A 26061-nucleotide genomic window follows, 5' to 3' on the forward strand; every position below is an offset into this window, starting at 1 on the left:
TCCTGCATTTGCGCTCAGTACTTAAAGTCATTCAAACAGATATTTCATACCTGAAGAGAATTATTTTTTAAATGTTCATACCAAGGGGAACAAACCTGATGAAAATGAAGTTAAGAAATATTGAAAAAATTAGAGCTTGAATCTTCGTGCTATGATAATACTAGGAAAAAAAAAAGGAAAATATACTTTTTGAACCCCTTAAATAGTGAAACTTCCTTTATTGATCTCTTGAACATTGGATAATGAAAAGCATTTTGTTTCCTGATTAGCTGGCCTACTTGGAATTCTTAGAATTCAAATGGACTTTGTTTTTTTTGATCTGAGAGAGGCAAAACACAAATAAAACGGACTATCTCATCTGGAAGAAATGGATTCTGTCAACCACACATAATTTCATACATCAATAATTAACTTCCTTAAACTCTTTTCCTGCTTTCTGTGTGCCTAGCACATGCATTCTTACGGCAGTAACTGAACTGTTGGAGTTTTGAGAAGAAAATTTCACTGAATTCTGCTTGACTGAAAAGCAAAATGTGAACTTGTTGAAGTATTGTTTGGCAATACTGGTATACATATGTTGTCAATACCATCTCTTAATATTTGGATCTAGCAATTTTGTCTGATTTCTTTGATTATTTTGAATCAGTTGAATTAACTGTATTTTAGTGGTATAGGCCATATTTTTGAGCTTTTGTAATTGCAAGACTGTAAGTCTCATCCAGAAACTCGAAGGAGTAGTCTGGTCTGGGAGAATAAGATAATTCAAAAGAATAAGGAAAATATTGAAGTGACATGCTTGCGTGAGTTGTTCCATTAACTGAAGAGTAATTTGAAAGTAAATCTTTATCAGGTGTTAGGGGAGGTATTTGCCATTTTATGGATTTTATTATGTAGAACTCTGAAACACTGTCCAAGATAGAGCACTCCTTTTGTATTTAGAGAGCATGATAGGGAGAAATCGAAACTTGTTCCACTTCATACTTCTCACTCTTCAGAACCATAGGGAGAATATATATATTCTAGCTATACTAGCAATCTGCTGTCTTGGACAGGCAATTAATTAAAAACATCCAGTTCAAATAAGGCAATTACATGCTCTTCCACGTTGCCCATTTAAGAATTTCTGATGAGAACATGAAAGAATGAGTACAGCCTGTGTAGCAAATAAACAAATGCCTGTGGAAGGATTTCTCTTTTATAGTCCATACATTAGATTGTGATTTTGTTTTTGTGCTGTCTCTTGCTTCTAAATTAGATTCAACAAGGCATGGAACTGAGCGTAATTTATAAAAAGCTCTTTGTAAGAGTTAAAGACAATTTCCAATAATGCTTCTTCTCTTTCAAATTCTATTTCTCTGAGATGTTATCAATGAAATATTTCTCATTTCATGAGCTAAAGATGCTCTTTTTCTTGCTTTAACTGAATATGTATAGATTAGACTTAGAAGGGATGTGGAAATACTAAATCCAACAGCCTGACCTCTTTGGGGCTAACCTGAGGTTATACTGAGGGCGTTACCCAACCAAAATGCTTCTTGAATTCTGGCAGACATAACGTATCAACCAGATTTCTAGGAAGCTAGTTGCATTGTTACCCTGGAATTTGTTGCTATGTCCAGTCTGAATCTCCCCTGGCACAGCTCTGTGCCATTCCTGTCCTGCCAGTGGTCTTCAGGAGAGAGTCTGGCACCTCCCTATTTCCTTTCCTCAGGGAGCTGGATTGAGCAGTGAGGTTACCTCTTGGCCACCTCCAGACTGGACAGCTTGAGTGCCCTTAGCCTCTCCACCAAAAAGATAAATATATATTGAATAAGTAAAAATGTGCAAGTATTTGAAGATGAAATAATGAAACAAGACTTACAGTTCATACTTAGTTTTTTGTGAAATCCCATTTACCAAGTATTTCAGGAGGAAGAGAACAGATCGTTCCAGAAGACAACTTACTTAGTGTCCAGTCTGGACCAATTCACTTGTCTCTGATAGTACAGATTCACTTGTCTCTGATAGTACAGATACTAACATATCTCCCCAGTATAGATCCTCTATATTTTAACAAATAGAAAATTTACTAGGTTAGAGGTATCATAGCCTTGGAAGTATAAGAACACTAGAGACGTTAAGTAAGATTTGACAGTGACTGAGTTACTTATGATCTCAGGCTCAAATTTATTGTTTGAATATAGTTCTGTAATGGACTATAGTTTTAATACTATAAGGTGGTCAGTACAGTTATTTTATGTAAAATACGGTGATTGAAAATGTATTTTCAAAAGTGAAGTAAAAAAAGTAAATCATTAAAGGCATTGACTATCTTTCTTCCATTCAAAAAAACATTTATTTTCCTTGCTTTTGCAGAGCTGCAGGCTGTATGCAACAAAACACTTACGAGTATTACTGAGGGCAAATGTAGAGTTCTTCAGTAACTGGGGGATTGAGTTACTGGTGACCCAGCTACATGACAAAAATAAAACTATTTCTTCTGAGGCACTTGATATTCTAGATGAGGCATGTGAAGACAAGGTGAGCATCTTTTCCCTTTTTCATCTCCCTGTGGTAAGCAACTCTATGCTGTTTACCCTCCCTCCAGTTACAGAGGAGAAGTTCAGGAAGCTACTCATGCTTTGCTCTCTTGATTGTCCTTGATAGTCTTAGTAATACTCTTTTCTTCATCATGTGGTTTATAAACTGCACTGTTAATAGCAATAAGAAGTAGATTTTGCTTACTATAAATATTTACTCAGTCTTAATGTATTTTATCATTATAGTCTTTTTAGAAGAATTACATATGTTATGACAAAAGTGGATGATATAAGAATGAGTGCTGTTTGATAGTTCCTTGTATGAAAACTTCACAGCATCATTACTGGCAGGTTATTGTAATTGTAGTTTTTAGAATGTTATAATGCTCTGATATAACTTGCACATTTTTAATTATCTTAGGCCAATCTTCATGCCCTTATCCAAATGAAACCAGCTCTATCTCACCTTGGAGACAAGGGTTTGCTTCTACTCTTGAGGTAAATGTATTGAGTATGCTGTTGAAATTCACACTGTGGAAGTCATAAGCATTTGGTTTTTATTCATATTATGTGATTGAAGTTTGGTATTGATGGTCTGCTGTTGCTTTGCAGGTTTCTGTCCATTCCAAAGGGGTTTTCATATCTGAATGAAAGAGGTTACGTAACAAAGCAAATGGAAAAATGGCAAAAGGTAATATGAAGAATAAAAATGTGTGTTCACTTGGAATTAGAAAGAGATAACGTATAAGAACACACCTGAGAGGGCTAAAATGTAATTTAAAATATTGTAGATTTACATATGCATTACTAATGCCAATACATGTATTCCCTCAGTGGCTTAAGAATTTGCTGATAAAGCTTGACAGCTTGGTCTTAGAGTTGTTTAACTCCTCTGTTGATATGTACTCTTTTAGCCAGGGCTTTCATGTAGTTTTGCTTCTCTAGCTAATACACTGAGAGTAATGACTTTCCAAAATAGGTTGTTATAAGAAATGTGGAAAGGAATACTGCTTTTCAAGATGTGTGTCAACACTGATAATAGGTAATTAAAGTTATGTCCAAAACTCATGAAGATGGAGTTAGCCTATGCTGTTAGGAAGTGGATAGGAACACACGATGCATTCAAAATAAAAAAAATATGAAAGTGTGCTCTGAAGTGTGCTCTGAAAGTAATGCCTCCTATTTTATTACGCTGTTCCACAGTGTCAGAGGCAGGTAGGTGGTGGTGATATGGCAGTAGAGGTAGGTTGAGTCTTCCCAGCAGTGTCCTGTTGTGCTTCGTTGCTTTGCAACAGATGGCAGCAGAGAGGCAGTCTGTCAAAATGGCATCTGACATGGAAGTACATAGGAAGCAAAGGTGTGTCACTGAACTTGTCCATGTGGGAAAAATTGCACCTATTGACATTCATTCACACTTGTGGAACATTTGTGGAGACCAAACACTGGATGTTAGCATGGTGAGACACACAGCAGTGGCTGGTGTGTTACTGCAGTGTTGGCAGGGATGTGAAAGAAAAACTGTTTTCCTCATGGCCTTGCACAGCTGTTACACCACAGAATGGGAATTAGCTAATGGTGGTGGCTATGTTGAAAAATAGTATTTTGTAGCTGAGAACGTGTTCTTTGTGTATGTTGTAGTTTCCATGAAAATAAACAAGAGGCATTACTTTTACAATAAAATTCATACATTGTTGGTAGACTAAAAGTAGTATTCATGTATTACTTTGTTTTTACAATTTTTACGTTTATTTTCTTGAGGTAGTAGTTAATCATTTTGTTAATAGTCACAATTATATGAGCTGTTAAATGATTTTTTGACTAATTTATAAACAGTATTAGGTATACTGAAATGTACTGTGGTCTGTTTAGATTTTTCAGGTTAAAGTCAAATGTGAAATGTTTCTTTCCTTCCTTTTAACAATTTTTCTGAAATAGTTATGGAATCAGTTCTTGATTTTCTGTGAAGTCGTATGAGTGAAACATGGTTATTTTGGAGAACACCATGTTCAGATCATAAAGAAACTCAGCCTTAATTAACAAGCACTGATGTTTCTTCTTTATAAAGTACCGTACGATAAAAAATAAACTACCTAAATGTATTATGTCAAACATTGCCTTCTTTTAGGAGTACAACTTAAAGTATGTTGAGTTGATTGAAGAACAACTAAATGAAGCACTTACAACGTATCGCAAACCTGTTGATGGTGATAACTATGTTCGTAGGAGCAACCAAAGGTAAACACTGTCCACAAGAATCTTCATCTGAAAAAAAAATATTGCGTAACTCACTTCAGTGTAATTTATTGTAATAGATAATTTCAAAATTGCTGGGAAAGCGTTTTGTTTTTTTCTTTTTTTCCCACCAGATTACAGCGACCACATGTCTACCTGCCAGTTCACCTGTATGGCCAACTGGTGCACCATAAAACAGGCTGCCATTTATTGGAGTCTCAGGTGAGAATTGTAATGATTTATAGCTTGAAGGATTTTAGTGGACAGCATCCCTTTTTTAAGGAATATGTTTTGAGAGATGTCAGTTAAATAGTGACTACAAAATAAGTAGGTTGTAAATCTGAAATGTTATGGAGCCATAATTTTGTGAAGACAACCTTTCCATCCAGATTCATGTAAAATTCTTTCCTTACAGTATTTTTTTTAAAATGATCAGTAAAAAAAAAAAAAAAACAGTGGGAAGCAAATTGCTAGTTGTAGTATATTTTAGTGCCTATTTTAGTGGCAAAATTGTGCCTGTCCTTCCATGTGTATCAAAGCATGGAGGCGAGGTAATAAAATGTTCTTTCTGTTAACTTGAAATTCTCAGAAATGCTAAAAAAGCTGTTTAGTTATTGTTTGAAATGATTTTTAAAGTGAATTTTAAAAAAAGAGATGAATTGTGTTGAAATTTGAAAAATTTTGGAGTGCCTATATTGTAGAGTATTAAGCGGAAGAAATTTGCCTTTATAAAATCTGAGATAATCTGATTCATTCAGAGGTGATATTAATTGTTTTTAGCTACATTACCATTCCTCTTAACTTGCGCTTATTATGCCAGGGCTACAGCTGTTCACAGTGAGATGCAGTTTTAGCAAACATAAAGCACTAATTTAAAAGTATGTAAGATAACTTCTTCAACTGAAATGTCCTTCCCATTTTCAACTGAATATTTTTTCTTCTTTCTTTCTCTTTTAGAGTATTGTTACAGATCTGAGTTACACTGTTCGTTCCCCAATGCTGGATAAGTGGGAAGGAATCAAGCAGCTGAAAGCAGCCCTTTGGGCCTTGGTTAGTTACAGATTTACAACCTTTTTACAGCAGTTTGGGTTCTTTCACAACTTTTGATTCTGAAGTAACTGAACAAAATCCTTTAAAACCATTGTTTATGAATTCTTCTCAAAAATTTGTGCTTCTTCCCTCTCAGTTGATTTTTTAATATATCATAACTGGAATATCACATGAAGTTTGTTTACTATGTCTGTTTTGTCTAAGCTTTATTGTAATTGCTTTGACTATTATTACTGTTTTTACATATAAAAAAAGAATAAATTTCAACATGTGGTGACAGTGTTAATATGGAATCAGATGTTTCAACCTGCTGTGTTCCAAAATATAATGTTTCTACAGGAAAGCTTGCTGCCATTGCTGAGGTTTGTGAATATAGTCTTAGCAACTCTGATACTGGGGATAACACTGAGTAAAACCTAGTGTCTTTGCCTATCCAAGCTATAATTCTAAAGCTGCTTAATCACCTTAATTGTTCACTTACCTCTTTCCTATCTTCCTTAAATTTTCTTTTGTAACAGTCATGATCAAATGTGTAATAATATAAAAAATGCTTATTTAACGGGCAAGTAAAATAAGTAAACTAAGATCTTACTGCTGGCTGTAGTAGAATTAGTAGCCTGAGGAGTGTGTACTAGCTAGCTGTTAGCAGTTTTAGTTGTTGTATCCTATTGTCCTTTACTGGATTTGCTTGACTAAGATCAAAAAGGAGAGAGAAGCTGCTTAAATTTTCTAAAACCTTTGTAGAAACCATACCACTGACAAAAGTGTTGAGGGCTTTTTTTTACTGGTGTTGCAGGTCACGTCAAAGTCAAAACTTTTTTGACAAACCATTTTATTCCAGGGTAACATTGGATCATCAAACTGGGGTCTTAACTTGCTTCAAGAGGAGAATGTAATTCCGGATATAATGGCACTTGCCCAACATTGTGAGGTTCTCTCCGTTAGAGGGTACGTGTATTTAATTATTAAACAAAATTTTTAGAATACAGGCGCAGAAGGTTCTCAGATACTCTTGATTCATTCATGTAGATGTATTTTTGCCACTTGAAAGTCAGTTTGAAATCAGTTATTAAGGGTTATTAATAACAGATTTTGAGAAAGTTCTCAAAATTATATACAAGTTCAAAAGTATAAACAGTAGGCAAATGGGAAAAAAAAAAAAGTACTTTCTGTCTCTTTTAAAAAGCAGTTAAAGCGTATATAGGTCCTCTCTGGAATCACTTTACTATTCCATCATTTATATTCAGCATCTTTCAAATTCTTAAAAGAGAATATCATTGAAAGGATGTTCTTTTGCCTAATTGTGCAGCTTTGTTCATGTTCTACTTTGAGTTTTTTGTTGTAGTTGTTTTATTTTTGGATGGTAGATGTTTTTTAAATGAATTTCAGATATTTTAATTCATTTTTTAGTTTTCTGTTTATTTCCAAATGAAAATTGGGAACAAAAACTTTGTGAAGTTTCTACTGAATTGTTTTGAAAGTGTTTCCTTACAAAAAAGTAAAAAAGGTTTAGTTGAAGTTGATGCTATTGTTGCTTTTTTCTCTATGTATGTATTAAATACAGAACCTGTGTCTACGTGCTTGGTCTAATAGCCAAAACTAAACAAGGATGTGACATTTTGAAGCATCATAACTGGGATGCAGTAAGACATAGTCGTAGACAGCCTTGGCCGGTGGTTCCTGATGACATGGAGCAGCTCTGCAATGAACTTTCTTCTATACCCAGCACTCTTAGCTTAAACTCTGAGTCCACCAGTTCTAGGCATAACAGTGAAAGCGAATCTGCACCTTCCAGTAAGTGTAAAAAAAAAAAAAATCAAACCAGAAAGCAAAACAAATGTTTCATTGTTTCACTCTTTTGCAAGGGTGATGTTAGGTAAGTAGTTTATAAGTGATATCAGCAAGGAAGAAGAGTGAAAGCATGGAGGTGATTCTGCTTTCAGAGAGATAAATAAGTGAGAAGAAAAGAGTAGTACTTCAGAATTATATTTAATGTAGAGGTAAGAAACTTTAACATTAGGCTAAGCTAGTAATTCATAGTCAAGTCTTGGCAGCTTGATGTAGTACCCTACAGAAAAGCGCATGCTCTAGATGTACATTAACTTGCTTTTCCTCCAACGAATATCTAGAAATAAATAGATACACACATAGCATTGTTGTATTTTGTCTATAGTGTTACTGATATTTTGAATTTGAATCCAGATATATACCATATTTAGATGCCATTAAAGGAGTGTACCACTTGTAATCTTAGTAGCTGGATGTATGCACTGAAGTAAGATAGCATGGCTTTTCTTTTAAAACAAAGAAAATTTTAGCATGGGTGTTCCTGAAGTTAGTTAATTCACCGTACTAAGTTCTGAAGAAAAAAAGGTTCAGTTGAACATAACGATAAGCCACATACGCAACAATTTTAGCTTTGTTCAGGAACTTGTTTTTTCATGACTTACTTGATGCACATTGTCCTTTTTCATCAACAAGTCTCTCATGATTTCAGGTATGTTCATCATGGAGGATGATCGTTTTGGTAGTACTTCCACTAGTACATTTTTCCTAGATATTACAGAAGATGGAGAACAAATATTTTACGACAGACCTGGGCCTTCAAAGGAGAAAGACCGTAGTCCTTTTCCCTTTTTTTCATCAAGCAGAATTGTGAAAAATCGCATTCTAAACTCTCTTACTCTACCTAATAAAAAACACAGAAGTAGCAGTGATCCAAAAGGAGGAAAGCTGACATCATCTGACAGTAAATCAAGCCTGAGGCGAAATCGTACCGTAACAGAGCCTTCCTTAGACTTTCCTTCTGGAGAGGAATTCAACCCTGTTTTCAGAGTTCCAAAAATTCAGACTTTACCAACAGAAACTTCCATGTGCTTACTTCCAACAAAAGAGGATACTGATAGTACCCCAAGTATTGGAGAAAATGATTTGAAGCTGCCGAAAGGTCTTGGAAATGAAATTCACCGAGAAAACACAAGCAGAGAAAGGCTAATAGGGGATGGTACTACACAAACACATTTCAAGAGTCGTAGTTTAAGTTTTAATACGGATACAACAACAAGTGGCATAAGTTCAATGAGTTCTAGCCCTTCAAGGGAGACTGTAGGTGTGGACAGTACAAATGTAGACACTGACTGTGGAAGTTTGAGTACTGTGGTAAGCACAAAAACAGTTAAACCTAGTCACTGTTCGACACCACAGTCTAACCATCTGCCTCTCTCAAAATCAAACTCTGTGTCTCTGGTACCACCGGGGTCTTCTCATACACTTCCTCGGAGAGCCCAGTCTCTTAAAGCTCCTTCTCTTGCTACAATAAAAAGTCTTGCTGACTATAATTTCAGCTACACAAGTTCTCGAGATGCCTTTGGTTATGCTACACTAAAACGCTTGCAGCAACAGAGGATGCATCCTTCACTGTCTCATTCAGAAGCTTTAGCATCTCCAGCAAAGGACGTGCTTTTTACTGACACTATTACCATGAAGTCTGGCAGCCTGGATTCTCGGCTAACCCCAAGCCGGTAAGAAATTATTCTGTATTTATTCTTTCTTCAAAGCTGGGAGAGCAATAGAATAAGAAATGTGTTGTTCTGATATTTTTTCCAAAGTAATCTGAAAGTGACAGTTGCTATAGCATCCTTTAGCATACTTTAGTGCTGATATTAGGAGTGCAGTAAGCTAATGAGAAGTTTTATATTTGTAAGTGCTCTAAGGGAAGCCCAACTTTCACAGCTGTCTCACTCTTTTAAATGCTGTTGGTAACAAAGGAGTTTTCTTCCATCATTCTTGTTTTCTGTTTGACTGTCATGATTTAAATGCAATTACATGACTTGTTTGAAGTTGCAGTTGCATAACATTGCCTATGCAGTCAGAGCTGTATTTCAGAAGATAATTTTCTTAATGTCACTTGGTAAGGTTTTAGGACAGCATGTCCTGCCAATACAACATACTCAAGTTCATTGTGACATTGAGGCCAGAGGTGAAATACTGTTGCCAGTGATGTTAGTGTGCAGAACAGAGGAAAGATTTTACTCATTGGGCTTGTTTTTAGACTGTAATGTTATCTCCTTTGATTTTGGATGATATTAGATGTTCTGAAAACGAATTGGTTATATAAGATATCTAACTCATAACATTGACACTGTTTCCAACAGCTACAGTCAGTGCTTAACAACTTTCTGCTTCTCAAATTTTTGTCCTTTAAGATCTGTTTTAACTAATGGGTTGGATTTTGAAGTAATCATTGGAAGGAAAAATACACGTTCTATCATTTACTTTTCCTAAACATCCTTTCTCACAGGAATGAAATGGGGGAAGTTATATTAGTCACCTCCTGATTGCACAGAATTGCAATTACATTCCACACAACCAGCTGTGTGTAAATTACATCTGCTTGTTACTGTTAATTTTCGTCTTGATTAAGAATAATATTAATATGTTGATATTTTCAGAAGATTCTGCAGAAATGTCATAGAAGGGTTTTGTTACCTTTGATCATTTAAGTTAGAAGTAAACTGAGTATGATTCTGAGGATGATTCAGTAGTTAAGATGTGCCATCCTGGCAAACAGAAAGTGCTGTTCTTTGCTCTGTTACTGGCATCCTGTGTAAAATAGGAACAAGTCAGTGCAGTATCAGTGGCTTAACAAATTCTGTTGTTGCTGTGGTCATGCTGCACCATTCCTTGCATTCATGCATTTGATCTGCAAAGTGAGCCTTGCTGAGGTGGACTTCCATCTTGAGACTCGGCATGAAATGTAATACTTAACAGTATTCCTAACATAGAACTGCAGTGATTGAAGTGCTCATCTAAGAAAGTTGAAAACTAGAGTGGCATATTATGAAAGGTTGTTGGATCGTCTTGGTTACTGATATAATTGATTAGAGAGGTTGGTCTATTCAATTTCTGCATATGTTACTGCTTCCAGTTAAATAAACTGTCCTGAACTTCTCTTTAAGTAAAATGGGAAGAGATATTCTGTCCTGTTTGTCTTCCAAGGCCAAGAAGCAGTCATTTGACTTTGGTGATCTTTTTAGCTGGTTGGTTCTGTCAAAAGGTCAACAAGCTTATTTCTTTAGCCTCGCAAAATAATGTATACAAATTTTCCACCTCAATCTTTAAAGACAAATAAGAAATATTAAGGTGTTTATCTCAACTCCTGCTGTGCTCTCCTGCTATTACCTACATGCACGATTTGCCAGGATAAGCAAAGGCAAATAATTACAGTTTATACTTTTTTGTAATTTTAAACTGAAAGCAATTATAGAACATTTTATTGTGAAATAAAATCTGCAATTGTTAACTAATTTGGGTTTTCAAGTATGGCTTGAGACTTAGTGCAGTTCTGCCATATACTGTATTTAGCATTTGTAAGAATTCGTCAGTAGTTGTCAGTATAGGAAGAGTAGCGATGTCCTCATAGTCTTTCATTCACTTGGCCATTACATAAACTTCACGTGATCAAAACACAATGGTTTGTTTTGATTTCAGTGTAAATTTGTTACAGTCTTACAATCCTTAGCAGCTCAGTTGTCCACCTAAACAACAGCAACAACCAAAGACCTGCAACAATTACAGGAAACAATTTCCAGGACAGAAAGTCCGTTTCAAAAAATCAAATGTTCACGACACACTAGCTCCTGATGTGTAATAATCTGCAGCCATCTAAGAAAAACTGTTCCTGAGAAATGTGTGTCTTTTGATGTTCAGAACACATTGCCACGCTTGAAGCTTCTTACTCTTGAAGCTCTTACCTCAAAAGTCTCTCCGCCACTCTTGGCTATGTTTGAATGATAAATAGCATTGGGTTTTATTTTCATACCAGGTCTCCTTAATCAAGCTGTGCTCGTGTGGACAATTTCTTGATCGCTACACGCAATCTCTTTCAGTCTAATGTAGTAACGTATGTGTGTTAAATAAGGCATTGATTCTGGTGAACAAACACAGTTTTTCTGATTATGCTGTGATACCGTTACGATGTTACACCATCAGGCAAATCAGCACCTCATGGATGCTCACTGACTGGAATGGGAAGAGAATCAAGTAAAAGTGCAAGAAGTTCAGGGATAAGTTAAAGACAGTGCACAGATAAAGCAGAAGCCCTAGTGTAAGCAAAGCACAATGAGGAATTTATTGACCCCTTCCCATCAGCAGGTGGGCATTCAGCCACTGCCGGGACAGCAGAGCTCCACGCGTGCAGCAACTGTCACAAATATGAATGCTATCACTCCAAACATTCCCTCAGCCCTTTTTCCTTTTTCTTTCCTTCAGCTTTTATTGCTCAGCGTGACATTGTATGGTATGGAACATCTGTTTGCCTTGTTTAGTCAGCTGTTCTGGTTCTGTTCTGTTCCAGCACCCTGCATTGCCTCAGCCCCTTGCTGGCAGGGCAGGGTGAGAAGCTGTCCTTGGCTCTGCTCAGCAGCAACTGAAACATTGATGTTTTTATCAAATGTCCAAAGCATTTAACTCTACACAAGCCAAAACCATGGCAGCAATGTAATCCTTTTTACGGCTCTGCATAGTAATTGGCAGTTTTTTTAGTACTTGTATCTTCTTAACCTTTTCTGTTTTTTTTTACGTAAACCTAAATACGACTTTCTAGGTGTGGATTTTTTTTTTCCTTTAATTTCGTTTTGAAGAAGAACAGTGATGAAAGAATGAAGCAGTCTTGTCGTAGTAGATAAGCTCTTGTGCAGTTATTGTGGAATAGCAGGTTTTATTCCATTGTGTAGGCAGTCTGCTTTTGCTTGATTTGAAGAAAGCATTTATAGGTTTATAATTTCAATTAAATGAAATAAAATAGAATTTTATAAATAAAATGAGAGGTGGCCAAATGAGATTTTCATCTTCAAGACTAATAGCAGCACTAGGGCATGTTCTCCAACCTCTGATCTCCCATCTCATTTTTCCAACCTATTTCTCTCTTCCTCAGATTGCTCGTCACAGTCAGCACTGCTCACTGTGTAGCTTCACATTTGTTCTTTGTTCTTTCATCAGTTGAGCAAATTCTTCTTCCACACGAAGATGTCCTTGGAGTATAGGAAGTGTTCCATCTCTGGTTCCTAGCAAGTCCAGGCTTTGCATTTGCAGTAATCTGCCTGAGATTTGAATTTGTGAATAATCATTGTGTCAGTACATTTTGTGTACAGAATACTCAAATATGTACTCAAATATGAGACTTCTAGCAGTTTAAAAGCTGAAATCTGCACTGATTTGTGTCTGGGCTGTATATTTTCAGACTTAAGTTGAATAAAACTTGTGCTTTTATAGCGTTGGCAGCCAATTAAGCAGAAGCTTTATCCAACTATTTTTCAAGTCCATGTCCTAGGGCTTCGAAAGAGATCACAAATTTTTCCCTGTGAACTGCAAAGAAAGGCACGGTGACAGTATGCAGAACAGAAACAAATATGTAGTTACAGGAGAAACAAGCTCTGGATTCTACAAAGGAAAAATTAGGGTAGTCTTTGTGACTGCAGCCCTTCTTATTTGTAATGTGCAAGGATGACAGATTTACTAAGACTGCAATTTGTTTATTGTTACAGATTCATGAAAGCTTTAAGTTATGCTTCGTTAGATAAGGAAGATTTATTAAGTCCTATTAACCAAAACACACTTCAGCGTTCTTCCTCTGTTCGTTCCATGGTTTCTAATGCTACGTATGGAAGCTCTGATGATTACATTGGCCTTGCTCTCCCAGTGGATATCAATGAAATATTTCAGGTATGTATGTGATGCTATAAATGGGTTCATTTGCATTTCTTAATGAAAGGTAGTGAATTGTTACATTTGCATCAGAGCACAGTAGATCTACAGAAAGGAGGTAAACAGTATGTTGCACATCCAAGGAATGTATTATGGAAATATTCAAGACTGACTTGGATATCTGTGCCTGCAACCTGCTGTAGGGAAACTGCTTTGGTGGGGGATTGGACTTGATATGTAAAGGTCCTTTCCAACTCCTTTGATTCTGTGGTTGTCTCTGTGTCTTGCCAGTTGTCTTCTATCTGTTTAGTTAAAACACATTGCAGTGTAACATACTGATAACTCACATAGTTTAATAATCAGTTATGTAATTATCAGAGAGGATATGATCTACGTCAAACATTAATCTGTGGCTTTCTTACCTTTAATTTACTTAGTCTTTGCATTTAAGACCTCCTTCCTTTATCAGAAATAACTAAAGCAAAGGCATGATCTCCTGTACTACTTTTCTGTTCTCCTTTGTGTGATTGCTTTGTTTTTCTTTTCTTCATGATCTTTATGGTATATCTGTGCTGCTTCACTTCTTCTCGTTCATCTCTACATCTCACAGGCCATCACTATGTATTTTCCACTTAGTGATTTTTTTATAAGCCTTTGTGTTTATTCAGAATCTGTTTTCTTGCTTTCATTGGCTTGACTTTAGTACTCTTATTAGGTCTTTCTGTTGTAGTTATCTTCACAAAATCTGTTCTTCTTTGGGTATAAAATTGTTCAACTGTGCAAAATTTGATTATTTCTGGAATGTTCCAGGTAAAAGAGACTCCATATTTCCAGAAGAAAACTACACCTCCATTTGATGACCATGGAGCAAGAGTTTTTGCACCTGAGGCAGGAGGTATGTTTTTTCTCTTTTGTAACTTCCTGTTTTTGTTTTTATTTATGTTGGTTGAGTTTAATTGTTTGGTTTGGTTTTTTTGTCTGTTTACAGAAAAGGTTATTATTAGTTGTTGAGCATTGACAGCTATGTTCTGGATTTTAGGATAGTAGATGATTAATTCTTTTTTTTTTTTTTTTGATCCACTACAAAGAAACGTAGTGTAATTTCAGCATGAACTACATCCACCAGTTCATTGTAATGTGATGAACTAATGCTAGCTGTTGATGGGTTGTGATAGTGCATTTAAAAAAGAAAACTATTCAAGCTTACATATATGTGTGTGTGTGTATAAAGTATATATATTTAAGCTAATGTTTATATATATAAAAACAATATTTATATATATATATAAATGCTATGTGGAAATTTTACTCTTAATATATGAATTTATAGGAACTAATAAATGGAGTAGGTGTTTATTTCAGAAGTAAATTGTATCTTTCTGTGATGTTTCTGTAACAGTTGATCATTGGAGGTGATGGGACATGGTACAAAAGAATTGCCAGTGCTTTACAAATGCCTGACTTTTTCTGGAAAGCACTTTCAAGAGCAATTGCAAGTCTGTAGGGCATCAATATGTGGTGTTGGTTTTTTTTTGTTTGTTTTGTTTAGTTTCAGTAGGACAGTTCAAAACGTAGATACTGGTTCCAGAGTAGTGTAGTATAGCTGTTGTCTTGTTTCTCAATTACTGGAACCTTATTACAGGCACTTGAGGAGACAGATAAACACATCCTACTTACTCCTTGTCTTTCATGATTGTAGTGTAATGTATAACTCTGATTTTCCTGAAGGAGTGTTGCAGTGGTTTGCTAAGTTGCAGTATACTTGGTTTATAACTTACTTGTTCATATATTCTATCCAAGGAATAGCTCTAAAGACTTTGTCCTTTTCCTTCAGTAAGTTTAGTTTCTTTATGTCGAGCAAGGTTCTTAAAATGGTTTCTATTTTCATTTGTGAATATACAACGTATACTTTGGATATATTGTATTAATCTTGTTGGATGTTATGAAAATTTGTAACATATTGGTGTTAGGGTGTTAGTTTTCTCTATCGATGTACTTTTTGGAATTAACTGCATGCCTTGTGTATGTTTAGAGATTTAATTCAGTCCTTTGCAATGCTGTGTTATGTTTGGTAAGCTGCGGCTAAAGCTTGATGTTTATTTCTAGAATTTTAACAGATTTTAGGAGTTTAAAATAATAAAATAAAAACTAAAAAATTATTAGATCCTCCCTTAGCTTTAGAATAAGAAATTTATTTAAAATTGTGTTGTATTAACTGACAGTCTTGTTGTACTGGTTTTTACTTGCTTATCTACAGGTCTTCCATCAGGCACTAGTGACTCTGTCAAAAGTCCTTTTCAGATGCTCCGACAGCAGATCAGTCTCACAGAAATAATGAATACCAGCCGTTCAGATGCCTCTCAGTTTTTAGAAAATACAGAGGATACTGGATTACAGGAACACACAGATGAGAACTGCCTTTATTGTGTCTGCATTCAAGTTTTGGGTTATCAGCCTAATAACAAAGTGAACTCTTCATATAATCGTACAGGTCTGTGTTCCTTATGGGGATGTGTGATAAAACTGAATGAGAATGCTGGATTTTATTCATTTTTAAGTCATGGGTCTTTAGTTTTTTTCTTATTGAAATTAATTCTTACTAATAAACTTCTTATGCAGTTAATGGTATTTCTGTGGACATTGGTCTTCTCAATTTCTAGGGGCCTTAGTCTGACAAGTTGTTTGCATGCTTTTTAGATATTTCTAAAAGATTTTTGAACATGTAAAAGATTTTAAAACATTTTGAATGTAATTTGTCCAAAATTCAGCATCCAATTTCCAACTTATTTTTTTACGCTGGCAGTTACCATACTAAGTGTGTTGGGGGATTGTATATTCAACATTGAAAAGAATCAGGTGAGGAAAAACATGAGTAACAAAGATGCAACATTTTGTTTCTGTCAGATTTCTCAGACATTCCATATACTGACTGGTGTGGGCAAACCATACACAATCACTTAGATGTGCATTCCTCCAAATTTTCTGGAATTTCAGGCTGTAGTGATGCAGTATCCCACGGTTCAGCCAGCAGCACCAAGAGTACAGAGCTTGTACTAGGTGAGTTTGAAAGCTTAGTATTATTAGAAGCTATAGCTCTTACAGTATTTTAAGTACTGTGGAATTTTTTTTTTTTCGTACTGGAATGAAGTTATGTCTGTTATTTAAAATAAACCACTTTTGGATGACTTTATCAACAAGGCAGCTGCATTGTACATTATGATGTCAGATAGGAAAATGTACTTGAAAATTCTGCTTTGATTGTATGGAATTTTGCAGTTAAACATCTCTCTATCTTACATGGTGATCAGGTTGACTTTTTTGTTCTTTTTAACATAATGCTGTAGAAAAAAAGTAAAAGATCTTTAAAGGAAGTACAGATTTTCTTTAAAGAGAGACATTTCAGTTTTTTATTCACTTTCTATTTTGAATTAATGTAGCTTCTTAGTACTATCTCACCCAGCAGCATGCTTTAATAATAGATGCAGTGCTGCAGTTGAGTCTGTGTTTAGTTTCCAGTTTTTCCAGTTGTCTCTCCGTATTTTTGAAATGCTAGTATACCTTTAAAAAAAGCTTCCTGAAAAAATGTATTTAAGTTTTGACGAGTATTCAAGAGCATTGAAAATATATATGGAAGTGTTTGTATGTGTGTGTGCATGTACGTGTATACGGAATTTCAAAACAGGCTTACGTGATGTAAAATCAGCACAATCAAGGTGCTTACTTGCTGATTGATTCATTTGTTTTTTTTCAGGAGTAAAATCAATCCCAGATGATACGCCAGTGTGCAGAATACTTCTCCGGAAAGAGGTCTTACGTTTAGTAATCAATTTGAGTAGTTCAGTGGGAACTAAGGGCCATGAAACTGGACTCCTGACGTAAGTTAAATACACTTCAGATGTTTTATCAACATTCACTTGTTTATATTCTGTTTATATTGTTTATGTCTGGTGAAATTTGATCTTATTTCTTAAGATAGCATCTTAAAATAGCATCAGGCAAAAACTGTTGTGGTGGACTGGAGATAGCTGAACATTGTGTAAAGGCTAAGCAAAGAATTTACCTTCTAATATTTTTTACTCTGTTTTTGTCTTTCTCTTCGCATTCTTCTTCAAATCACTAATCCAACAGTATAGAATTACAGAATCATTATGGTTGGAAAAGGCCTCTATGATCATCCAATTCAGCCATCAGTCCATCACTGCTGTGCACACTGAACTATGTCCCTAAGTACCATGTCTACGTGCTTCTTGAATAGTGGCTCCACCACTTCCCTCAGCAGTCTCTTCCAGTGTATTACCACTCTTTACAGAGAAGATTTTTTTCCTAGTGTCCAAGCTGAGCCTGCCCTGATGTATCTCATCCTGTCAGCAATTACCTGGGAGAGCAGGATAATTCTCGTCTTGCTGCAACCTCCTCTGAGCCTCTTGTTCTCCAGACTATAACAATCCCAATTTCCTCAGCCACTTCTCAAAAGATTTGTGCTCCAGATCAGTCATCAGCTTCATTTCCCTTCCTCTGGACACAGTCCAGGCCTTGATGTCTGTTCTGTAGTGAGGAGCCCAGAACTGAACACAGCCTCATCAGTGCTGAGTACAGAGAGAATGATGTTTCATTGTATACTCATTTTGTCTTCAATCTTTAAAAAAAAAAAAAAAAAAAAAGATAGTTGCTGTGTTTATTTTTTACAATCTGAGTTATGTAGTCAAAATGGCAAAATAACTAATTGAGAAACACAAATTTGCTTGAAGGAAGAGTGCAATTACTGGTGCTAATTCATATTCAAAAGTCGTGGTAAAAATATAGAATATAAATGCAGAGACTAAACACTGTGATAGAAACTAGGCTTCTGGACTGCTGATGTTGAAAACAGGCTTGCAGCTGCTAAAAGAAAATTCTGTAGTGGTCATCCTATTTATAAGATATACATTATATTTTCTGTATTTACTTTTTTATAGCAATACTTGTGAATGCCTCTGCAGTTCTTTTTCGGTATCTGTTGTAGAGACTTGGTAATCTTATATATCAATTCTGAAAGGTGTATAGAATATTCTATTTCATTTTTTTAATGCAAGTTTCTTCCAATTTTATAAGACATGATGCTGTCTGATCTGATTTTTCTTTGTCCATCGGATCCAGAATTTATAATACCTATTACTGAAGAGTTCTTGTTCATTAATTATGAAACTCAAGATTTAATTGTACAGTTTTAAAGAACATTATGGAAACCTTCTCTCAGTATTTGTAAAAACCTGTGTTTGTTTGTTTGTTTCTTGCTGTTAATCAGAATTAAGGAGAAGTATCCTCAAGCATTTGATGACATATGCCTGTATTCTGAGGTGTCCTACTTGTTAGCACATTGTACATTTCGACTCCCATCCAGAAGGTTCATTCAGGAGTTGTTTCAAGATGTGCAGTTCTTACAGGTAAGAGGAAGGTTCAGGTGGTTGGAAGGAACCAAAATGTGTGGGGTGTAGGTTTCATTACACTGAATAATAAAGCTTCCAGGTATTTTTATTAAAAACAATTTTGCAATGTCTTTTGCAATTCTTGTAAAATCTGTAATGACATTAATATTTCACCTGACTTCTTCTTCTTCCAGATGCATGAAGAGGCAGAGGCTATTTTAGCAACACCAACAAAGCAACCAGTAACTGATGTATCAGCTGAATCCTGACCTCTGTCTCACACAGTTAATTGCATACAGGCTTCCTGGAATTCTCGGACATCCTTCAATTGAGCAGATAATAAAGTTTGGAGCATCATCTTTTAGACTGTTCCAGAAGCTACTGGTACCTGAAGAACGAACTGAAAAACCTTTTCTTCCTCAACCAATTACTGCCCTAGTCTATGGAGTCCCTTGGGGATTTATTAAATATTATGTAGTTCTAATAATAGTAATTATCAGTATATGCAAGAGCCGAGCACTGAACACCTCCACAAGTTTTCATTTCATTTTTTACCTTAAATTTAAAAAAAAAAAAAAAAAAAAAAAAAAAAAAAAAAGAACAACACACAGAGACACCTATGATTGACTTCTAATTCTGTTCTGGAGAAGCAGAATTATGCCTTGCTTTTTTTTTTTTTTTTTTCTTCTTTCTATTATAAAACCCCAGGAGTTGGATGAGGGTGCATTCCGTTGCCAGCAATGGGGAGCTGTGCTGTGATTGTGGACAGCAGGGGATAAATGTTAGATCTTTTCTGTTGATTTTTGTACTGTTTATAACACTACTTGGGGAGTTTGTAACTTCAGACAGAAAGAAAAGCCTCTGAATCTGAGGTTCCTTTAAGTTATTTTAATGTTACTGTAGTTGTAAGTCATTTTATTAGCAATCTCTCCATTTTCATTACATTTACATACATGTATCTTATCTGAACCATTTAAGGATTTTCACTACAGTTTGATTTAAAAATAGCAAATCATTTAAAGTTAAAATGCTGAAGTCAAATTGTTTTCCCTGAATGATACGCATGCGTTTGCAGTTTCTATGCTCATGCTCATATAGTGTGAATGTTGGTCTTATTCTTAACTAAAAACCTTTAACAGGCATGATTTGTATCAGATAAATGAATATTGTGTAAACTAGACTTGAAGACATTTAATCATTGCTGCTTTTGTGAGAAGGCATATGAGCGGTTTTCCAAATTCCATGAGAACAGCCTTTTATAAAAACGAAGGTTTGATTGAGTTTTCAGTGGATGAGCGGTCAAGCATCAGACAGTGCTAATAATTGTAGTGAAAAGCCTTAAGTACCAAACTTTGAAGCAACAGAACTTAAAATTTTATATTGGTATTTGAGACTTGTGAAAGTTATATGATACAGTGACTGTTAATGAGGAAAACACATGCCTCTATCAAACTGGTGAAGTTTCTAAAGTAAAAAGTGCAATCCTAATGGAGAAGAAAAATATAGGAGTCCCATCACTTTTATAATGCATCTAAAAAGTCAGAAGCCTTCATACAAGGGTAATATAAATATATGCAAATGTGTATATATACAGTAGCATGGCCACCTTTGTTAGAATGACTGTAATAGAAGGGGTTACCCTTTGATTTTGATATAGGTGAATAATTCAGCTGGACTGTACTAAGTAGAACGTATTTTTATCCATTCACTTTTACCATTTTTATAATTATCAGATTAATACTTAAGATAAGTGAAATTTATAAGATAAGTGATACTCATAACCATATTCTTACTAGCTATGCTACTGGAGGTTTCAGTAAGTTGTCTCGTGAGCAGTAGAACATGAATCCTAATGACATTTTAAAATTTACTTGTTTTTATTGAAAACTTCATCTTGCTGCATAAGCACTGCTTTGCAGATATCACTTCACTGAGTTCTTATATGCACTGTGTACCATCAGGATCTCATAAAGCAGATCTGTAAGTTGCTGCTCATAGCCAAGTCTAGTTCCTAAGATTCTTCTCATGAGTTCCCACTGAAAGAAGGGGCAAATCTTCAGATTCAAATATTTGGTAGTCAGTGACAGAAATAATGTATCAGTGTCAAGAAATGTTTTGAAATATTCTGAAAACATACCACACCAGTGATGGACTTCTCTGGTTGTAAGAAATCTTCTGTAAAACCAAAATGCCAACCACAGTAGACCAAATAGTGGTGTAAACTCCAAAGGAAGTAATGTAATTTTCCCAAAAATGGGGCTGGTGTATCTTACACAGTAGTTTCAAACACTACCTCAGTTAGGCTAGAGTACAAGAGATTTGTTTTAGCAACTAGATGGGGTTACATCAAACAACTCCATGTTTTTGTTTTTTTTTTTTTTCAGTTAAAGCAAAATAAACAAGTTTTATCACCTGTATTTAAATAAAACACACGTGTTCATTTGTTACCAGCTTAATACATAGCACTTAAAGTAGAAAGCGCAATAGAAAGGCCTCTGATTATAGAAAAAGGTAAGCAAAGCAATGTCAGTATACTTTTGAAAGATTTAGAATCTTAAATTTCCTAATATACTTGCTTGTAATGGGGATCCAAGACTACAGAAACTTGATGTCTGTATTATTGCTGCAAATTTAGTTAAAATGATTTTTTTCTAAAAGTGTGTGTGTCAGTAGATTTCAACAAGTAAGCATAAAGGTTGTAAAGTCTGTACATAACATACATTTCTAGAATTAATTTACATTAAGCTCATACTAGTGTTTCGTTTTAATTGGCAAATGAAGGGATACTGATACCTAGTTATAAACTGTGAATTTCTAATTCTATCAGTTGCTTTTTTTTATTGTTTGTTTGTTTTAGATATCCCTTTTAAAGTTCTTATTTTGGGGCTTTATTTGCATCATGATAAAACTTCAAAAGAAAGCTGTGGTAAATTAAAAAAAAAAAAAAAAAAAAAAAAAGGTGTGTCTATTAAACCTAATAAAGAATCCTTCTATTTTTCCTAGAAGGGGTAGGAAGGGAAGCTGACAGACCCACTCATGGTTGGAATACAGTCAAACAAATGGTAAAGCAGACAGCGCTCATTGACACAGATTCAGTTTGCTGTGGCAAAGGAAACTCGTGACTGCTGAAGTGTGCTCACATAGGAAATACTCAGAACAGGTCTGAGGTGGAAGCCTTCGTGGGAGGGAGAGCCTGACTATGAAACCAGGGCAATGTAGCCTTCTAAATTATCTGACTCACTTTCTTGGTCATCTTTGGTAGCCAGTGAAAAGGGAGAGCCCTTTTCAAAGGGCAGAGATGTAATTCCAGGGCTCTGAGTTATTTCCTGCTGCTCTGCACTGCACAGGGAGGAGGAGGAAGCTTTTGATGCCTGAAATTCAGGGATGCTGAATGCTTCCAGCTGTGTGGTTGTCAGTTGGAGCTGTAGATAGTCAGGCTTTGAGGTACTCTAAGCTTGTATGCTGGACCCTTGGCGTGTTGTGCTGGTGACAGATGCTTTTCCTTATCTGGCAGCTCTTATTTGACCTGACATATAGGCCCCAAGTTTTTCCCCACAAGAAACAATAGCCTGTAGTTCAGGGTGCAGAGGTTGGCACACAGAGGTGAACTGCCCTTAGAAACATCTTAAAAGGTAGTAGCAACAGTACTGGTCATTTTCTTGTCATTTTGAAATGCATGTTGTGTCTTGAATGAGAGTTGTAATCTGCACTGAGAAGCCGAAGAAACGTATGGCGCTCTCACTGCTTCGCAGTGAAGATAGCTATGTGAGAAACATTTCAAAAACAATAGGCGATTGAATCCCAGAGAGAAATCAAAGAGTAGTTGCTGCTTCCTAATCTGTGCGCTTGTCTTGATGGCGATTTGGCCTTCAGGAATGTTACGTTAACTTGTGAGCATGAGCTCAAGCTGAGGAATCACGGTGAAATTCTTGCCATGCTTTGGATCTGCTGGCCTCCTGCTGTGCAGAAGTGCTGTTACTGGGGGTTCTGTGTGGAGGCAGCTGGAAGCCAGTGCTGAACATTCTTTCTGTTACACTTTGTTATCATGTTCTTATTAAAGGTATACAAGGTGAGGACAAGACCAGTCCTTTGGGAACATGATAGAAACACTGTTTCTATCTTGGTCAAAGCTCCTGTCTCCCTGTTGTGGTTCCTCTCATTTGGCTTAATTTGGTTCTGGTTTGCTGGACAGTTATTTTCATTGGCTTTTGTATGTTCAGTAAAGAATGTGGATTTTCTTAGGGCTATTTTTGTGACATAGACAGATAGTAATGCCACAGCATGCAGAAATTGCACATTTTGCTTAAATTGCTTTGTAAAACACAGTATTTAATTTGAGAAATGTAATTTATGCCATAAAAGTGTAACATGCCATTTTGCCACAGAGTAGGTTGTTTCATCACAAGATGCAATATCTTAGGGAGTAAAGGTAGACATTTTATAGGCTTAATTAAAACATTGTTCCAGTACTGGGCTGTCAGCATCCCTAAAACTGCATTAGAGGAGATGATGTAAATTAATCATTCTGAGGAGGGAGGGGATCAAGGAAAATCTCTAGACTTACTCTCCCTGCCCCATGTTGTCTTTATTTAGTAATACGCTGCTACACATTTGGAGGTTCTAGTGTTTGTAGGTCACTGAACAGACATTGAAATCTGATTTATATTGTATACCTGTAACATAGAAAGAAGAAGTATTTATATATTTTCCGTAAGAATATTGCATTGAGCTGTGTATAATTTAAACAGAGGCTTGTCCCAAAATGGTGTTGCCCACCTTGATTTTTGTGGTTTTTTCTTTTTTTCTGGTTTTTTTTTTTGTTGTTGTTCTGTTTTTTTTTTTTTTTTCTGTTTTTTTCTTTTTTTTTTTTTGTTCTGTTTTTTTTGTATAGTGTGTACAGTTCATGTCTATGGGCATTAAAAGCCTCCTGAAGCATAATCTTATCAAAGGGATGCATTGTTAATAAAATGTACTTAAACTTCTCATAGTTGTTCTGGTCTCATATGTACCTCTCAATGCTAGAAATGGATTAGAATTTTATTTATATTTGTACGTTACTAATTAACTAGAACAAGCTGAAGCTTTCCAAATAAACATTTTTTGTCAAAGTATATTTTACATTAGTACTTTGTAAGATGTCCTGTAAAAATAGAAGGGGACTCCTTAGTATTTTATACACCATTTTTATTTTAAAACTTTATAGTACTGATACTGAGAATTAGTCACTTTCCACTATGTGATGTTTGTACAATTCAAGTGTTATCATTTCAACAGCAGATGTGAAAGCTGAATTATGAACAAGAAATAAATCTTTCCGTTTTGAACTCATTCAGCCATTATTAATACAAGACAGATGTCTTAGAGGGAAGGGGAGAAAAAAAAGAGGCATTTACATGCCTCTCTATCCCCGTGTGAGAAGTGCTTCCTAGTGCCCTCGCTATACCCTTCCACCTACACAAAAGCCTTCTCCTTGGAACAGTCTGTTCCTGCGTTTTGTGAAACTATCGGCCCGCAGACAGGCAGAAGAACTAACCTCTCAGGCTGCCAGGCAGGCCTGTACCTGCTGGTAAGCTGTTCTCTTGCTTCCAAATGACAGAGTGCTTTCATTGGAAAGACCATGTGAACCACCTTTGCTGGAGCTGAGATGGGAGCTCCGGAGTGGCCCAAGTACCTCACCCACCATCAGGAGGGCAGCACCAGCTGCATGACCTCCACCCGTAGCATCCCTGCCGCTTTGTGCTCAGCTGCTGCAGCCAAGCCCCAGCAACAGCAGCTCAGAAGTATGAAATAACACCTCATCAGAGCCCCCCCCCTCTGCCATAATGAACCTGCACCACATCAAATATTAGTACGTGATTAATACGTGGTTTGTGGGACAATCTTGACTTTTTCAGTGAGTCCTATATGAGAATTCCTTAGATACCTACTCTTGATTTTAGTCAGCCTTTCAAGTTTTCTTTAAATAAGCCTTTTTTAAAAATGAAGGATACAATCTTTGTGCTTCCTTACAAACATTTTTGGAAATCAAAGATGACCAAGTTCACCTCAGTATGCTGTTCAAATTCTCAGTTATCACAAAGTCATAGTGCTCAATTCATGTATCTACAAATGCTGCAAGCTAAAATGTGCTAGTACAAAATCAATGTCTTTGTGAGTTTCAAAATGACAGCCAGCAGGCCCTTCCTTCATTGCTAGCTGGAGGAAGATTATTTTTTTTTGACATGCAAACAACAGTATCTGAAGATCTAGCTGATAGAGAGCCTGAACATCTTCTTTGCAAAGGGGATTAATATAACTAACTGCATCTGACTCATGTCTGCTTACATAGTTGTCTGGAGTTTGCAAGGAGTAATGCCAAAAATGGCACTACGAGAGTGTTGCTAACTCCTCCACAAACAGCTGCCCTGATGGGAAGATGGTTCCCACTGCATGTTACAGGCTGCAAAACATTGGCCTGCAAATTCTAAAGCCAGTAACTTCTGATCAATAGATAGCATGCAGCATTTCACTGCAAAAGCCTTGAACTAGTCACCAACGTACAGCTTTGCAGGGATAACAGGAGGGGGACATCTGGGCTTGTGAAAGCCTGTATCAGAAAGAGAAGTTGCTGTGCCTTCAGAAATTCGTATTTGCATTTTAAAACACAACCAATCGACAGACTCAGTCAAAGAGCCTCCTTCCAATGCAGTGCACATCTGTTTGTGATATGTATCTCAGATTGCTCTTCCTGCCAGCTGCTTCTCCAGGTGATGAGGTAGAAGCATCATTCAGAATATTGAGGTAGTACTGTGGCTGGTACAGCACTGCTGACACTTCTCCCTTGCTGGTTTCTAGTGTCTCTGGTGTTTCATAGGGATTGGTTTCAACTGCAAGTTGAGAAGAATAAGCAAAATTTTCAAACCAAGTGTAAGTCTGAGGTGTAGGTGTGGATGGAAAGTTTCTCTCTTCATTTTTGTTACGATAAACTGAGGAAAGATTCTGATCATCAATCTTATCTTCTGTTGGCGTTGAAGAAATCAGGCTCCGTGGAGGTAATTTTCTGGCCTCAGCCTTATTATCCAGTGCTAGGGTGTCAGGAATGCAGTCACTTAGCTTTAGTACTTTCTCAGTACCAATCTACAGGAGAAGCATCAAACACAAAAAAGTGCTCA

At 36.1% G+C, this 26061-nt stretch overlaps 2 protein-coding genes across 7 annotated transcripts in view; one reads left to right on the forward strand and one right to left on the reverse strand.

Moving 5' to 3' along the window:
- Nucleotides 1-21868, forward strand: part of RICTOR (RPTOR independent companion of MTOR complex 2) — an 83640-nt gene extending 61772 nt beyond the window's left edge. Inside the window, exons 23-38 of the mRNA XM_052670318.1 lie at nt 2356-2520; nt 2941-3017; nt 3132-3210; nt 4645-4754; nt 4886-4973; nt 5709-5801; nt 6643-6749; nt 7366-7595; nt 8299-9322; nt 13346-13523; nt 14316-14400; nt 15763-15996; nt 16410-16562; nt 17257-17380; nt 18790-18928; nt 19105-21868. Coding sequence (XP_052526278.1) covers nt 2356-2520; nt 2941-3017; nt 3132-3210; nt 4645-4754; nt 4886-4973; nt 5709-5801; nt 6643-6749; nt 7366-7595; nt 8299-9322; nt 13346-13523; nt 14316-14400; nt 15763-15996; nt 16410-16562; nt 17257-17380; nt 18790-18928; nt 19105-19179 — 2961 coding nt within the window. The 3' untranslated portion in view covers nt 19180-21868. The remainder of the gene's footprint in view (nt 1-2355; nt 2521-2940; nt 3018-3131; nt 3211-4644; nt 4755-4885; nt 4974-5708; nt 5802-6642; nt 6750-7365; nt 7596-8298; nt 9323-13345; nt 13524-14315; nt 14401-15762; nt 15997-16409; nt 16563-17256; nt 17381-18789; nt 18929-19104) is intronic.
- A 2209-nt stretch (nt 21869-24077) lies between these two features.
- OSMR (oncostatin M receptor) overlaps nt 24078-26061 on the reverse strand; it is a 33088-nt gene continuing 31104 nt past the window's right edge. For all 6 annotated transcript variants that reach the window (XM_052670343.1, XM_052670342.1, XM_052670338.1 and 3 more), the window contains one exon: nt 24078-26026. In XM_052670343.1, coding sequence (XP_052526303.1) covers nt 25571-26026 — 456 coding nt within the window. In that variant the 3' untranslated portion in view covers nt 24078-25570. The remainder of the gene's footprint in view (nt 26027-26061) is intronic.

The sequence above is a fragment of the Tympanuchus pallidicinctus genome, unplaced genomic scaffold, assembly GCF_026119805.1.
Source record: "Tympanuchus pallidicinctus isolate F22 unplaced genomic scaffold, pur_lepc_1.0 scaffold9, whole genome shotgun sequence".
In the NCBI taxonomy this organism is placed as follows: domain Eukaryota; kingdom Metazoa; phylum Chordata; class Aves; order Galliformes; family Phasianidae; genus Tympanuchus; species Tympanuchus pallidicinctus.